Raw genomic sequence first — 16,883 nt, forward strand, 5'->3', positions numbered from 1 at the left:
CCTCCTGTGTAGAGAACGGGCTCGGTCAGTTTCGAGATTGTATCCAGCATGGTTCAGCTCCGGTTCTCTATTTAATATCCCTTTTTTAGTCCTGCGGTTGGTTCCTAGAGTAGGAAAAAGTGCACTCACCGCACCATACAAACGACCGTGCCCCTTTTGTGCCGTGTGGTAGGAAAGCTAAGGCTTATAGGGAGTGATATATTTTTTTTTTTATTTCAATTGTCGACCAGTTTGGAACGCTACGGATCTCTTTCATATAAGGATTTTTGTTAGTTTTTCTCCCTTTTTAAATTTTTAATTTACTACGACTTTTTCCTCCTTTCACCATGATGTTGCGCGTCGTCTGCGTCGTCAGTTTCAGTGGTTTCATCCGATCTGGCCCTTGAATTACGCTAGTGCACGCTGGTTTGGTTAGTACCTTCGCAACCCAGGGCACAGCCTCGATACGGATATATGCCCGTGTCTTGGGTGCCCTTGGTTAGGTGCCCGCTGTAGAAAATGGAACTTTTTTATGCCTTTTTTTCCTAAATGATGTTACAATCCGTGCATTATTATGACCGGGTAGTTGGAAGACAACAGCTCATACAGAAGGACTTTTTAATGATTATGATGATGGTGATGAGAGTATATTTTACCCGTCCGAGTTCAACTGATGCGAGTCGTCAGGCTCTGTTTTATGGGACGATGAACAATGAAGAGTTCTCCTATTCAGTGGTTTGACTTAACGAAACGAACGGTGATGGACGATGAACGGCGAATGTCCTGCTGGATCTGCTTCAGATCCGACGCAAAGTGGCTGGTGACTGTTTTTTTTTTATTGCACACAGAACCCTTTTGCTATTCTGGAATCTACGACCAGTCCATCAGTGTTTGGAGCAAAAGCGAGGGTGTGGGAATGTCCCAAGGCTGCCAAACAAAAGTTGACCGTTGGGATGGAGGAATTTCTCGTCTGGTCGCTCGATGTAGTTTGTCGAATTAATAACTACCCGTCTGGAGGTTTTTATAGTACCGTTGAAACCCATCATCCCAACCTAAAATCCCCAAGCATGGCAGAAGATCCATTGTAATGTGCATTTCCTGGGGTGACGGTGAAAGTGTTGGGAAAATATTTTATTACTCAAAGTTATAAAGCTTATACGATACGAGAAGGGAGATGCTTTTTTTACGGGCCGCCTGTTGTACGTCAGGACCGGGAAGCAGTCAACGTTGGATCGGATTTGGGCATCACCGTACATACGACGGTCGCCGAAATGTCGTCGGAACCCGTAGCCTGCCAGACGGGTCCGGTGCAAGAATCTGTATTATCCGTTGAATACCATCGGAGTGATAAACATCGAGATCGTACCGAACGGTGGACGGACATACGCGCGAGACTCGACGAGGGAAGCATGCCTCGACTGCCGCCCTGAAGGCGGCAATAGTGATGGCCCGCAAGGTGTCCTGGTGTCCTGCCGGTATGCGCTTATGTCCCGTTGCTGATGTCATGTTTGTTTCCTCGCTCACGCCCCGGCCCCTGCCAGGGCGGTAATTGCAGGAAATGTATCTTGCCTTCGATATGTGCGGATATATGATATGCTTTGCTTAACGAGCACCTTTCGCCTTGTGTCCCGTTGTGGAAGAACCGGCTCCTCTTGCAATCAAACCCTGGGAGGGGGTCTTCATTACCGCTCACAGATCACATACACACACATACCGGAATGGCAATCAACCGGGCGAATGGAACCGTTTCATTGGTTCGTTGGGCTTTGGAATTCGTATATTCGGAACTTTTTGGACGGTGCTTTCACCTTGTGTAGTCCTGATATCGTTTATGCTCTTTGAAGAACAATTTCATACCAATTGTAGCTCGGTTTTTGCATTCCCGCATAGAATAGACACAATGCAAGCCAATGGTGTCACGCTGTTCAGACTGTGTCAGGATCGGACGTCCTCCCTCGTGTAGTTCGGAAACCGATTTACTGTTGCTCGGAAGGCATCATCATCACCGGAAGTAGAACATTAGTCCGCTTTCAGTTTCAATACCCCTGAAGGGGGTCGAAAGATAATTCTTTTTATCTTGAACCATTTTCGATGCGGAGTGAAACCATCCAGTAGCGTTCCGGTTCAGGCATGTTTCCGATTGTTTGAGTGACATCGCAACAAACGGTTGTTGGATAGTTTTCGTAAGCAAATTGCATTCGGTACACAATTTCAGAGCGTCTCAACACGTTTGGAAGCGCACCAAGAACAGTGAATGAGCCGTTTCCATTTTCTACTGCATAGGTCGAATTGTATGTTTGAAATAATTTACTTTCCCGGTGTGGTTTCACCCCACCCTAGATAGCGTCCAGCCGGGTGAAAAAAAAACCTCATAATGCATTAATTTACGCTACCGGTGTTTGCGTTTGTTGTTGCCCCACGGGTACGATTCTAATGAGAAACTGCATAAGAACCACAACTCTGCTCGTCAACCGCAACGAATGGAATGTCATTCTTCAAATTAATCTCCATAGCTTTATACCTGTCGCAACCAGACGACACTTCTCTGGAGGTAAAACATGATGGCTCCCTTCCGATTGCGAGCATTTGTAACGTTCTACGCGAGCAGATTCTCTAGAATGCTGACAGCTCCACCCAGTCAGCCAGCTGGCCAGCTCCCCGAACAGGGTACGGTATACTATTACTCATTTTCTTGACATTCTCGTCCACCTTTCCGCGGTCATCGTGGATGAAATAGTGCTGCTGAGTAAGCTTCAATGTGCGAGCGATGCCTTCTTCCCGTGAAAACTCACGAAGGCGCCAGGCGCCGGTTGGAGTTTACTAAACAGGTCGGCTTTTTCCCAGCACGGTGGAACCGCTCCAAAGCCACAGATCCCACGCCATACCAAACTGCATCCACCTGCACACTGGAGCAAAAATGGGCATTTTGTGGCAACTTTTGTTTTCGACGACGCGACCCTTTTCGACTGCGCTTCTTGCGGTTGATGGGCGCTTCGACGAAACGGGACGACGTATAAATAACAGCACACCGGGACGAACGAACGTTGGATGGCTTCAACCGCTTTGGTTCCCCCTTGCATGGTGCAGAGTAGATGCGATTGAAGAGATATTTGGTTACTTTGCATGCTCGACTTGACTCCCAGTGGGACCTGACATCTCGGGGTTCTGATATCTGCCAACTGCTCTTATGACGCGCGTGCAAACCTGTTTAGGTTGAGATTTGAATTATTTGCCCTCTTCTCTGGATAGGCCCCGCATCGGTAGACTGCAATGGCTATCAGCGTCATCGCAACACTCTGCATTCACCATCGAAAAGGCTGAGCGAACCTGTTTTGTGCGAACGTTTGGGTACTATTTAGAAATTAGATATGCAGCTAGCGATACCTACCGCACAAACCTGGCCGGGGAATGGCCAACACTGCTGCGCAGGGATGCAACCGATAGCCGTTACCCATCCCTGCTGGAGTGGTAAATTGCATATTAGCTTCATCTTCCTACTCCTTAAGCTCGTCTCCCTCGGTACACTCTCGTCGGTTTGCGACATTGTTTCTCGGTGGTGCCTTTTTACAGCGGACTCGAAAGCTTGTAAAGGGTAACCAGCCAAGTGTCTTGCGCTGTGGTGCGCTTATCTTCGCTTGTCCATCTCGAAGCGATTTGTCTCGAGAGCGCCTCGAGAGTTGGCTCGCGCGTGCACACACAAACAGTGCTCTCAGGCGGAGCGCACACACTATTCCAAGGGACCGAAGGCTAACGAACGACAGTTGAGCAAGGCAGGCAAAATGTTGACACTTTTCATGACGTCGAATGTCAGCGGTAAGCTAAGTAGGCGAACCGGCGCACAGTTTGTGTACGCGCGCGCCAGGAAAGCTTTTAAGCATGCCGTATCTCTCTGCCGACGACGGTCGACGTGCCGTCGGTCGACATGGGCTAGATAAAGCGCGCTGGGGTGGGCCTTTTGCTGCTGGGTAGCTGGGAGTTAGTGGTGACGCATTGACATCCCTCGCAAAATCGGATCGGGCCGCCATCGTTGTCTAGCGCTCTCGTGCTAGCTCTGGTGACATCCGTTGATGGTTGGACAGTTTGGGTTGTACGTTTTTGTAGCTAGCAATGTTGGTGTGGCAAAATAAAACACCCCGTTGGATGTATTACAAGCTTTGCATCTCCCGCCTGGTGTGTGTGTGTGTGTGCGTCGTTACGGTTCAAGCACCGTTTTGTGGGTTCTGTGGCTAACATTGTTGCCGACCAGTCATCGAATCCATGGTCAACTGACGAGCAACGAGCACGGTCACGTATGTAATGCGATGATCCATCTGCCAAAACCATAGCAAGTTACCCCCGCTCGGGGTCGTAAACAAGGTGATAACAGTTTTCCCACCGACTCCGTTGTACCGTAAAGGGTCGTTCTCTAGCGTTTTTTTTTTGTAGTTGTTATTTGTCGTTGTGGAGAGCAGCACACAAAGTTGCACAAGAAGATGGACGTAATTTTGATTTAAATTGGAAATTTCGTACATATTTCGGCTACTGGAGATAGTTCAAATTTCGCGCGTAGGAAACAACCTTACATAGAAACTAAAAGTGCGTTTAAACTTAGTTCAAAATGTGTGTGGAGCACGCGTGTTAAATTGAATATTGCTTATATTTGGAAAAAGCAAACCACAATTTAATGCGTGCGTTTTAAGGTCTTATAAATCAAAACAAGTCCAACGAGTGTTTTCCATCTCATTTACCACACAACGAGCTCAGCATATATCTTGACGCTAACTCCCGCACAGTAACAGTGCAATTATTTGTGTGTCCTTCTGTGCCCAGGTGACAGTGGTTTCATTTTTAGTCCCAACTAAGACTTAAGACACCCGCGGGACACATTCACCAGCTTATTTCCGCTCTAACGCGACAGATTAGCACGGATTTCTTGTCCACTGATGGTTTCGGTTTTGGTAAAAATGAAATCCACACTCACTTCCGGTGGATTGCTTTAGTTCTCCATCACCAACGGTGTCCGGTGGGATTTGTGTATGTGCGTACACAGCATTTCTTAACATTCTGTGCACTGTAAGTCCGACCGCTGCCGCTGTAGTTTAGCGCGAAAGGACCCAAGCACGTGTGCGATATGCTAAACATGCTTGGTGGAACGCTACTCTACCTTCCGGTTACGCATTTGCAAATCTTGTCTGGCCAACCGGGAGATTTTCTTCACCATTTCACCGTACCATTCCCATGGGTGTCATAATTTGTGAACCGTGCTAGAATGCGCGTAAAATTTAAAGGACTTTTCCCTGACAGGCGAGATATGAGCTTGGCAAGTTTTGTGTTTTAGTTTTTTTTTCCCCCCCGTGGGCATATGGAGCTTTCAGGCGAACGGGGCATTCCATTTCATGCGGCGCTACATTGTCGTAATTGCATGTGTGGATTTGATGTTTAAAAATGTTTTTAAAGCGAATCTTCCCAACTATTCCCATGGACCTCCAGCATCGCGTGCGTGCGTGCATGTGTGTGCGGTGAGCAGATAATTTGTATTTAGTAATTTCATTATTGCCACATTGGCTGTGTTTCCACTGCTGCTCGTGCCCCCGCTATCCTCATCGTAACCGCATGAGTGAGTGCACGAAATGATAGGTTTCAGCAAATGCACTATAGCACCCGAGGATCATCATAATCCTCCACCGTACGCTCGTTGTCCATTGGTGGCTGGTTGGTTGGGTTGTTCACTTCGGAAAGCTACTGAAACTGAAGGGCCACATAACTCCGAACAATCACTCACAAACACACACACACAGCTCGCTTTTAACCTTTTCGTCTAAATGCCGCCAATCTCACGCGTCTAATGGCTTTCATGACCCGTCCCATATACTAAGCGAAGGCTAAATCATATTTAGGCGTCGTGTTAGTTTTCGCTACAAAGCCAAAAGAGCCGCCCGCACGGGGAGGGTCGTCTGCTCATCCCTTTCCCTTTTTGTGCGAAAAACGGATGACGAACGAACGGCACACAGAAGGGTCCCATCCTTCTATCAGCTCTCTGCACGCAGCATCAGCCGAGCAATATGGAGGGCATATGCAACATAGCATTACTGCGTCGTGACAGGAAAGGGTGGATTCGCGTCACACACCATCTTGCCACATACAAACGAATACACACACACACATCCTTATCCCTGCGTAATGCACGAACAGCTTCAGGGTAGCGCCCGGTACATGTTGGCAAAGAGCCGTTACTGGCTGCCGTTGCGTAACGGGGCAGCATCGGTTGTTGCTGCACGTTGACGACCGCTGCGTGAGTTGCATTTTAAGGGCAGCGATTGTTGAAGGTAGCAGCGAGCGACCGGCATACTCACGATCGACCGTGCAGTTCTTGTTCGGTCGTACCGGTGGCGCTCTAATCGCCATCAGATCGGATTTCCTCCCTTCGCGCAGAAAAGGAAGAGAGCGTGGAACACACGTACACCCAGCACACCTCTCTTCCTTCCTTCCCGGTTGATGTATGCGACCAAAGCCTCTAGGAGTAGTGTTGTGCTTCTGTCAACGGGCAGTTGAAGTCTGGACGTAGAAAAAGTAGCCGTTGTTGAGCGCGGGAACGGTTTGAGTGATTGCGTAGTACGGTAGGTTGCATATTTTCGCTTCTTAGCTTACCGTCCCCCCAGTCCGGATGCCCTGTGGGGTGTGTAGTAGAGGCATCGGCCTTTACAGCCCATTAGTTGGGTTTAAATGGATTTTTGTTTTCGCGGCGATGCGAAGAATCATTTACATAACTGGTTGAACTAAGCATAGAATTAATTATAATAAAATCATATAGGTTCAGCAGCATTGGGCATGCTGCTGAGTTTCGCTTTTGGAGCGCTTAAGAAATAGTATAATGAGCCTATGGTACAGGGCATTGGAATACAAAGTTTCCGTGGCATGCTTACTTGATGCCAAAAAGGTAGAATTTTACTTGGTTGATAGAACACAGCTTTGCTTGAAGGAGAAAACGAATTTTAACAGGAGATTAGTTTAATAATTTGTGGATAGGAGCTCTGTAGTATGTGGCTCATTAGCATTTAAACTAGCTTCAAATTAACGAACAGAGTTGAGCTGAAATGTATGTTTTGTTTTTAATCTCCCGATTATTACTTGCTCGAGCTTATTAGTAAACTATTTATTGTTCGCTGTATTGCATTGGAATGGTGAAATTCGCCAACCTTGGAAGTGTAATGGGCCTGATCTTCTGTGTGATAGAAACAAACCAAAACTTTGATCATGCGAACCAGCTTTGAGCGCCTCCGCTTTAGAGCCTGATACACACAAACACACGCAGACTGTGCTGGAGATGAAGGTGTCCGAAAGCTGGCCTGCGGAAGGGCGGTATCGTTTACGCCACTATTAATGATGGGCCCGGTTTTTTTTTTCTTGCTTCTGCCTCACCAATCTGCTGCTCCATCAATTTTCCGTTTTTCTTCCTCTACCCCCATATTCCCGTTTAGAGCAACGCCTGATCGGACCGCAAAGTGTTGCAAATGTGGTGTTTGCTGGCGCGCTTGCGGACTGTGATGGGCTTATAATGATTGCTTTCGCGCTTACCCGTCGCTTTCCATCGCCCATTGTCGTATCCCATTTCTTCGCATCGGGAGGATGAGCTCTGAGCCCTATTGACGTTCCGACTGTCTCATCAGCGCAAATGCCAACCACTGAAAGATTGCAGGTCCTCGAGCAAGGATGATGATGATGCTGCTGCACCGGCCCCGCGGCATCGCCGGAAGGGGGTTGGGAGGAAATGCATGAGGATTCAGGTTTCTTTTGCCTTACTTCGGGTGTACAGGTTCTACGGACGCGCTTGCGTCAACTGGCCCCTTGAATAGGCTGAACGTTTGCTTAGTTGACGCAACTTTTATCGCGCTTTTCCGCGTGCCCAAGCAGGGCAGCTAAGTCAAATTATCTTACCTTTTGCGGACAACACATTAACTCAACACATACATAAAAGAGAGCATAATCGTTGTATCTTTAAATGTTGTTAAAAATTTTGATTTTTAAAGACTACGAAAATTTCTGTACAGGCCCTAAGTGTGGTTCTTCAAAATTTTACTTTAGAATGCTAATATGGCACTTATGCAAACTTTTAAGTACTTTAAACTAATTAAAAGAGCATTAGTCAAATAGAAAAACGGTATCTTAGAGGTAAAACCTGAACCTCCGTAAACACAACCCAACCGTATTGAGTCACGGGTGTGGAGCGAAATCGCGCACACTGAATCATATGTGCCAGGATGCCTGACAGCAAGTCTTCGATGAAGAAAAATGTCAATACACACCCGACTGGACGAGCGAACACCGGTTCGTCGGAGGTGTTTAAACCCTGACCAACCCTGTCCCAATATGTTTTGCGCCACCATGGTAAAATTTTATATCATTTCTACTTATCCCCATTACCGGCCAGACAATATTTCTTACTTTTAACTGCGTGCGCTGTGCTTTCCATTGCCGCGGACACTCCACTTCCTCCGCGTGTCGAAGACAGACTGCCGTTTTTGGATGTGGTGTCGATTTAGCGATATTAAACACACATATATTTATTCCACGCTCTTTTTTTACACAACCTTAACCGCGCGTCGTACCACCTCAATAGGTCGTAGGTACTCTACATCAGCTTACTCGGTTTCCCCACAGGCATTCGTAGAGCCGATCTGCACCTTCATTTCCATTCGTTGTCCGGCTGCTACGTATCGAGCGTCTTCGTCACCAGGTTTTGTTGCGCTTTGTGCGAGATTGAGGTCGTTATATTGGTTTGCCGCCTTAAGTACCATGTAATCCGGGTCGAGCGCGCGGATGGCGACGAGCGTTGCGAGGTATTAACGCTTAAGTACATAAATTATGCGACTTTACACACGACCGCCGCTAAACCAGATGCCGGTTTGGTGTGTTGCGAATGGCACTCGGGGCACCGTACTCGCTTATTACTTAAACCTCCGCACCGGAATCGAACGCAATCCGCTCGGTATTGATGATCCGCTCGCGACCGTAACAGGTTTGCGCGGTTTCTGTGCATGTTTTTCGGTGTGTCTTACAACCGCTCCCAGCGCGAGGCGAGCCAGCACAGGAAAGAAGAATTAACTGCCGAGAACCCTTGAATGCAGCTAGTTTTATTCGCGTAATACCTTTTGGCTAGGCATTTGTTAAAGCTTTCGCTGGTCGTACGATCACGCGTAAACAGTTTTGTGATGAGAATATCCAACTGGTGTGGCGTTCGCCACTCGGGTGATACGTATTTTCCACCGAAGGTTCGGTTAGGTAGGACCATTTAAGGAGCGTCCCGATATAATCGTTGCAGGGATTATCTCCGCTAGACTTGACGTGCTTTTGTTGAAACCATAATAAAAGCGCTTAAGAAAGAAGCATAGCACTAAAAACAAAGCCAGTCATTTTATACCTTTTTTTGCTGTTGGTACGCACTAAAACGCGTTCTTTCGGTGTCTCACGGTGGTTATCCAGGGCCTTGACCATTCGCCGACAGCAGCGGTTGACGTTTGTCGCGACACCGAAATCTGTAATTCCAATGTAGCAACAGCAACGCAACCCTTTAAGCCAAATGCGTCCTCGATACGGTGACAAATCGATCGGATCGCCAGTTCGTGGGGTTACACAGTCGTGAGCTAAGACTTTTCTCTGCCAAAAGTCGTGCCCAGTCTCGGCGATGGAGCAGCCGCCAAGCAAGAGAGAAGAAAAAAAAAAGAAGTACAGTTTAATAGACATTAAAACAGGCCCGAAAGATTCTTACCAACTCAAAATAAAAACCGGCAAGACAAGAATCGACACTACACGAAACAAAAAGACATGAAAACTACCAAACACAAGAACAAGTCTGGTACTTCTTCGGGCTCTCGATAATATGTACACCGATGCAACACCAACCATCCTGCAGCTGGTTCTGTGCGGGGAAACAATTGCAAAGCGATTAGTCGTGCAATTTACGTATCAATTAGCTCTGGTGTGGTGCGGTGCCGCAGGGACCCCCAGACCAGAGGCGGAGATCACCGGTCGAGGTACCTCCATCGTAATGATGGCAAGATCTTCCCTTCTTAAGAAAAAAGGCGAATTGCCGATCGTGTTGAAATGATTCGAGTGCTGGTTTGTCTGCATTGCAAGGCACCACGTACGCGCGGAATCCGGGCGACATTGGGATTGAAAGTTCGGGATGAGATGGGCATATCTACTGCGACGTGGGAAGGTATGAGGTTTGGTGGCGGCAGCGGTGCCAAAGGTATAAATATCTCACTTTTGGGTTAAGCTTTTCGGAATTTGCCGTTTCTTCTTCTCTTTTGTAGAAGTTGCAACTTCTCCTTCATTATTCGTCTCATCCCACCCGGCTGAAGTTGCATCGTGTAGATTGAATCGATCGCAGATCGTGAGGAAGAAATTCCACCACCAGACCCCGCCCGCCGAGCGTCTCCCAAAAGTTTCTTTCTTTCGTTTTTTTTTACCTTCGGTCTGTCCCACTTAGCGCACGATCGAGAGTGGCTGATTCAGGATGCACTAACCACAGTGGGAGAAGTGCAGCAGTATTACAAAAAAATAATACTTACACAAAAAAAAAAAAACACTTCCACGCGATCTCTGGGAGAGAAGAAACACATATATAAATATGTTTATGGTGGCGGCGATAGTGAAACACATCCGCCCCTGAAGATCATGCGGACTGCGGTTTTTCAGTGGAAGACCACAAAAGCAAACCGACCGAAACCGACCGAAAACCCCCGGGGACGAACCAGGAACTGGACTTGCTGGCTGCCATAGGGAATGAAAGGGGTTACGATCGCTTGAGTCAACTGGTGTGTTGCTGTGGCTGCAGCCCCAACACACGGAACGACGGGAAATTGTGTGATATTGATTGGTCACGATTTAATAAATATTTTTAATTTTTTTCTTTCATTCTTTCTCCCTTGTTTCGCTTTCGGATGAATGCACCGACGATTGCTGATGGTCAACTACACACAGTCGACGAGTCTACGAGCTTACGAGAGATCTAACTGCTGCTGCCGCCGTGGAAGATGATGCAGCCAGTACCGTCGAAGCAGCAGCCATTGGACGAACAGCAAAACGAGGAACCGGGAGCAACCGGAGATCGACTGCAACTGCAACCGCAACAGCCGGCAAGGAATACTCGCCACCAGAAGAGTCATCATCATCATCATCGTCATCATTATCGGGCCCGTTGTCAGTGTCGTGACTGTGCCGATCGGAAGCAACAGTGCGGCGGCGCTGGCGGCTGCGATCAAGTCAAAAGGCACCGCAATTACGGTGACCGTGCAATCACCGACACCCCGCGCACTATTAGGCAGTAGTGCCGCCCAGAACGGCACACGCGGCTTGGAAGCAATCGATGTAGCCCAATTTTCGATCATTTTATTCTGCGCCGCTACATACGATGCAACTGTGGCAATGAAAATGCGATATCCTCAAGCAGGACAACAAACCTATCGTTCAGTTGCGTACGTAAATAGCTTGTTGGAGAGACAAATTGTAATGCGAATAATAATTGCCACGAGACAAATGAAATAGGAAGGCGATATAATTACAAATCCTTAGCCCGGTAGATACTACACTCTGAATAAAAACTACCGTACGGTGCTGTAGTGAAGCAGACTTGAACGATGGGTCTCTATGATCGAACAGATTTGGATCGGACGAGAGCATTGCTTCACCTGCAACGAAGAGAACGTCAGAGAGAGCGACATGAAAGTAGAAGAAAGCATTCCGAAGTCACTGTCGGGATGTCGTGCGTTGCCGGTAGCGATCGAGAACGAAGAATCCTTAGCGTAGCACCAGTTGAATTGCCGCAACAGTTGGCACCATTAAACACCTGCGATCCGCTAAGAGTGTCGGGGGAATCCCATTCGTGGCGTAATCCTGACAGCTGCTTCGACAGCAACGATGTCAAACAAGATTTTAGTACGGCTTTGACGGCAAACCGTTCGCACACGATCTGCTGGCGGCGGAACGCGCTACACAATAGTCAGTGTACACGTAGCCGGCGGCGAAGGAAAGTGACGCCTAGTAGCAGTAGTGCTTGGTGGCGGCAAGCCCTTATCACCGGTGCCATCTTCCTACTGGCGTTGCTGCCAGTGACATTCGCGGGAACTCCCAAGTACGAAACGGCATACGCTTGCGAGGGCAAAACGCTCATGATTGAGTGTGAACCGGGAGATTTGATCAATCTAATCCGCGCGAACTACGGCCGATTCTCGATCACCATATGCAATGATCACGGTAATGTGGACTGGAGCGTCAACTGTATGTCGCCGAAAAGCTTGCGGGTGTTGCACTCTAAATGCGCACAAAAGCAGAACTGTTCCGTGCTTGCCTCGACCAGCATGTTCGGCGATCCGTGTCCCGGTACGCACAAGTATCTTGAGGCACACTATCAGTGCGTGTCGGCGGCGCAATCCTCCACCACCACGAATCGACCGAGTCCACCGTGGCTTAAAACATCGCAGCCGATCGTTTGGAGTACCTCGACTGTGCGGAGCCCGGTATTGAGTCGGCTCAATCTAACCACCGATCTAGGGGGAGGAGAGGTTGCGGTAGTGGCTGCCGTCACTCCAGCCCTATCAACGCCGCCAGCAACGATACGACCGGCGGGAGGAGGAAGCACCGGTACCAAAACCAGTCAATCACCGACCACGTTCCGCAACAAGGGTTTCGAAAATAAGAGCGTCAACGATGATCTTGCCATCATTAAGACAATTGCTGATCGAAAGAAAGGAACCGGCTCGGTTGATTCGCCAGGTCCAAGGGCACCGTCCGGTGGGACAGAAGATGACAGAACCGCTTCGGCGGGTGGTGGAAACGCAAAAGAGGAAGAGGAAGACGATGGTGCGGATTTGTTTCCCACCCAAACTGCAGTATTATCAGGCGCTGCGGCACCACCGGGCGTTGTCGTGCGGAAGGATCCGATCGGTACGAGCGTCAATGGTGGTGGTAACGTTCACATCGACATCAGCCATGCGTGCGGACCAAGTACGGCACGTAACCTGTTCTGGAATGTGACGCGCGTTGGTGAAGTGAATGTACAACCCTGTCCGGGCGGTGCTACCGGTATTGCCAAGTGGCGATGTGTTGCAATTGCTTCGCTAACTCCCGAGCAGCGCGTCCATCTGCAGCAGGAACATCAGCAGATGCTGCAGATACAGGCAGCACAGCAACAGCCGTCCGGTGGCAATGGCGGCAGCTCTGGAGTACAGTCGCCGGACGATAGCGGTAGTGGTGGCAAAGGTGATATTAGTTTTAGTAGCAACAGTGTTGCCCTTAGCGATAAGCAATCGATGGTCGGTGCCGCTACCTGGTACGCGTACCGACCCGACCTAACGCAGTGTCGTAGTCTGTGGCTGAACAATCTAGAGGTGCGTGTACAGCAGCCCGAATCATCGCTCATCTCAATTGCGAACGATCTGGCACAGGTGACGAGCAGCAAAACGTTGTACGGCGGGGACATGCTCGTCGCTACCAAGATTATACAGACAATGTCTCAGAAGATGCATTACGATATCGAGACAATACCGGATCAGCGGCAACGTGAAGCGCTGGTTTCGGAACTGCTGAACAGTGTCGTTAAGACCGGCAGCAATCTGCTCGATCAATCACAACACGCCAGCTGGTTGGATTTGAGCGTAGAGGATCAGATGCGTGTCGCAACTTCACTACTGACTGGGCTGGAGGACAATGCGTTCCTGCTCGCCGATACAATTCTGCGTGAAAAGCACGTTGTGCAGAAGGTGAAGAACATTCTGCTCTCGATACGCGTGCTCGAGACGCGCAACTTTGCCAAGAGTACGGAGCTGTTTCCTGACTCTTCCACTGAACGGTGGCAGGTCAGCAATGATCAGATCGAGCTACCGAAGGCGGCGTTGATCGAAAACAGTGAGGGTGGTTTGGTACGGATCGTGTTTGTAGCATTTGATCGGCTGGAACAAATACTGCGGCCACAGTTTAGCAATATTCAGCAGCAACAACAGCATGCGGGCGGTGCCGGCGCATCGTCTGTTCGGGCTGAACCAAGTCAGCTTCATCATCTCGACACGGAAGGTGTCGCCTCGACCAACGTTGCCGGACTGGGCACTGGCAACGGTGATCGTTTGGGAGTGAACGATGGCAGCACCATTGGATCGTCCGCTGTGGGAGGTACGGGAACGCGTACTGATTCAGCATCGCAGTCCGAGACGATTACGCCACGTTTGCGATTGCTCAACAGTAAAGTCATATCCGCCAGTCTTGGCAAAGGTCGGCACATTCAACTTTCGCAACCGATTCGCATGATACTTCGTCATCTGCGCACCAAGAACGTATCTAATCCAACGTGTGTGTTCTGGAACTACATCGACCATGCGTGGTCTGAAGATGGTTGTCACGTGGAGCACACGAACAGTACACATACAGTGTGTATGTGTAACCATTTAACGAATTTCGCTCTGTTGGTGGATGCAGTAGACGACGAAACGCAGCTGTCCCTGTTATCAAATCTGGACGATAGTTTACTGCTTTACATTGGCATAGCGGTACTGGTCGTTGTGGTCGTTGTGGCACTATTCGCACGCAAACTATGCCACGGAGCGGTGCTCGCTAAGCTGCGCAACGGTGGTCCAGAAGCTAATGCGGGCGGTCTGCGTGGTGGTGCGATTGATCGTGATCCTGCTGGATTGTCGATTTCCGCACATCATGGCACCGTTGCAGGACGATTGCATCATCATCATGGCGTGAGCAACAATGCGGGTGTAGACTTGCATCACCCGACCGTTGCTACGGCGGGCCATCACCATCATCACATGGTGCATCATCATCTTCCACCGCCCGGTACCGGTCATCATCTGCTAGTAGCGGATGATTTCCACCATCAACAGCAGCAACACCCGACGAACAATCTGCACAATCATCATCCGAACAATTTGGGCAGCAATCATCACGCAAACAGCAACAACCTGGTGACGACCACCTTCAACAATCTGAACGGTGGCGGCGGCATCGGTGGTCCGGGCAACTGTTCCCCATCGCCACCGGGCAGCGGATACGAGCATCACCATCCGGCGCATCATCTCGCGCGGCTGAACAACAATGTAAATGTTAATTTTAATAGCAATAATAATAGTAGCATTAGTAGTAGTAGCAATAGCAATACTAATAACAGTGTCCTGCTCACTAGTAGTAGTGGCAAGGGCGGTGACGATGTGCTAGTGAAACCCTTTCCATCCTATCGAACCAATAATAATCAAATCAATCTATTACGCGCAGCCAATCATCACGCACAACAACAACAGCAGCAGCAGCACCACCAGCAGCAGCAACAGCAGCAGCACCGGCAGCACCAACAATCTGCACCATCAGCCAACGCACCATCTGCAGCAGTCCTCCTTCAGCAGCAACAGCACCACCACCGCCACCACCACCACCAATCGCAAGCTGCCGCAACCGCCGCTGGTGCCATCCTCCTACAAGGGCTCGGCAGTGATGGCAGCCCATCATCACCATCAGCATCATCTCTAATCGCGTCCACCTCGCTGATAACGACAACGCACGCACCGGTCCCGGCTAGCTCGCAGAAGATTTCACCGATGGGGAAAGGAAGTGGTGGTGGTGGTGGTGGTGGAAGCCTGGATAGTAGCGGAAGTGATCATAGCAGTGGGAGTACTACGGCCGCCGAGATGGTCGCATACAATCTGAGCGGTGAGGTCGGCGATGTTGGTATCGGTACGGGTGTCAGCAATGGAGATTCCCCTGGGCACCATCTACATCTGCACCACCATCAGGGCAGTATCGGGAGCAGTGCGTCCTCGGGATTGCTAGTAGTTGCTGCGGGCGGTAATGCGGGTGGTAGTGTGAGTGCTGGCACGGTCGGTACGATCACTTCGTCCGCTTCGTCGAACGCCAGTGCTAGTGTGCCACTGCTCCATCACCACCACCATCATCATCTGCATCACCACCTGCATCAGCATCTGCATCCTGGGGGTGCTGCAACATCTGCTTCCGAACTCAACGCCGTACCCATCCCGAGCAAACGGAATCTCTGAGCTCGAGCAGCTCGTGTATCACTAGAAAGGGATCTCATCCACATCGCCGACACTACGCGCGGTCTGTGAAGGTTGTGCTTTTGAAGCGATCGCACTGTGTGGAAAGGCTGACCGGTTATCAAAAGTGCAGTGATATAGGGACAGTGGATGACAACGGCATGTGGATAGAAGACACAGCAGTAGAAGCCGATGACGACAACGGACGACGATGCTCCATCACCCGGTATGTGGATCGCGATCGGTATGGATACTTGTTTGTTTGCAAATCAGACATTCAGAGTCGTTATCGTTGTGTTGTTGTTGTGTTGTACTACTGTTGTTGTTGTTGTTGTTGTTGTTGTGTTGTTGTTGCGATTATCACATTTTATGTTAACGTTTCTAGCACTTCGTTTTCCAATTTGTCCAAACAATTTTGTACGAATATGTAACTTGTGTTTGATGAAGATAGCAATTTTTATTTTATTGTGTTTAGTTATTTAGAAACTTTCTTTATTTAATTGTTGTTTAGTGTTTCATGTGTTATACAATTCGAACGATAAGCGGTGCGTGTATATGTTACAGATCGGTGTATATTTTACAACACGCAATCACTGTGTATGTGTGTCTATTATTTATAAGCTCTAGTTAGGTTATTCAGTTTTTGGTATTAATTTCTCATCCTAAAACAACACTGCGCTTGGGCCCATTTTTTGCCATTCTTTTCTCACGCTGTACCAAACACTGAATCATTCCTTGCCTCTTGCAATGTTGCTGCTACAACAACATGGATAAAGTCACAATTTCGTCCATTTACATGCCGCTCTTGCATTCATATAATTATCGTTGTTAGCTGCTCATACGTTGTCCCTAAATGTGTGCATTTATAGTGTGATGGTCTCT

The 16,883-nt window shown here is 48.9% G+C and overlaps 4 protein-coding genes across 6 annotated transcripts in view; 3 read left to right on the forward strand and 1 right to left on the reverse strand.

The window, feature by feature from the left end:
- The window catches only part of LOC126558885 (heme oxygenase 1), a 536,918-nt gene that overhangs the window by 429,347 nt on the left and 90,688 nt on the right, over positions 1–16,883 (forward strand). The gene's annotated exons all lie outside the window — the stretch shown is intronic.
- LOC126557160 (zinc finger protein 853-like) overlaps positions 1–16,883 on the reverse strand; it is a 379,636-nt gene that overhangs the window by 276,408 nt on the left and 86,345 nt on the right. The window lies entirely within an intron of this gene.
- LOC126557548 (vacuolar protein sorting-associated protein 45) overlaps positions 1–16,883 on the forward strand; it is a 221,311-nt gene that overhangs the window by 51,557 nt on the left and 152,871 nt on the right. The window lies entirely within an intron of this gene.
- Positions 11,823–16,004, forward strand: LOC126556703 (latrophilin Cirl). Of its 2 annotated transcripts, XM_050212145.1 has the most exons (2): positions 11,824–15,053; positions 15,229–15,616. In XM_050212145.1, exons 1-2 carry the CDS (start codon positions 12,129–12,131, stop codon positions 15,478–15,480), a joined length of 3,177 nt encoding a protein of 1,058 aa, XP_050068102.1. In that variant the 5' UTR covers positions 11,824–12,128; the 3' UTR covers positions 15,481–15,616. The 2 variants fall into 2 exon arrangements, with proteins under 2 accessions (XP_050068101.1, XP_050068102.1); XM_050212144.1 differs by having other exon boundaries at positions 11,823–16,004.

This window comes from Anopheles maculipalpis, chromosome 2RL (assembly GCF_943734695.1).
Source record: "Anopheles maculipalpis chromosome 2RL, idAnoMacuDA_375_x, whole genome shotgun sequence".
In the NCBI taxonomy this organism is placed as follows: domain Eukaryota; kingdom Metazoa; phylum Arthropoda; class Insecta; order Diptera; family Culicidae; genus Anopheles; species Anopheles maculipalpis.

Excerpts from the sequence above, each read along its gene's own strand:
- LOC126556703 (XM_050212144.1), top strand. The coding sequence starts at position 12,129 with ATGATTGAGTGTGAACCGGGAGATTTGATCAATCTAATCCGCGCGAAC.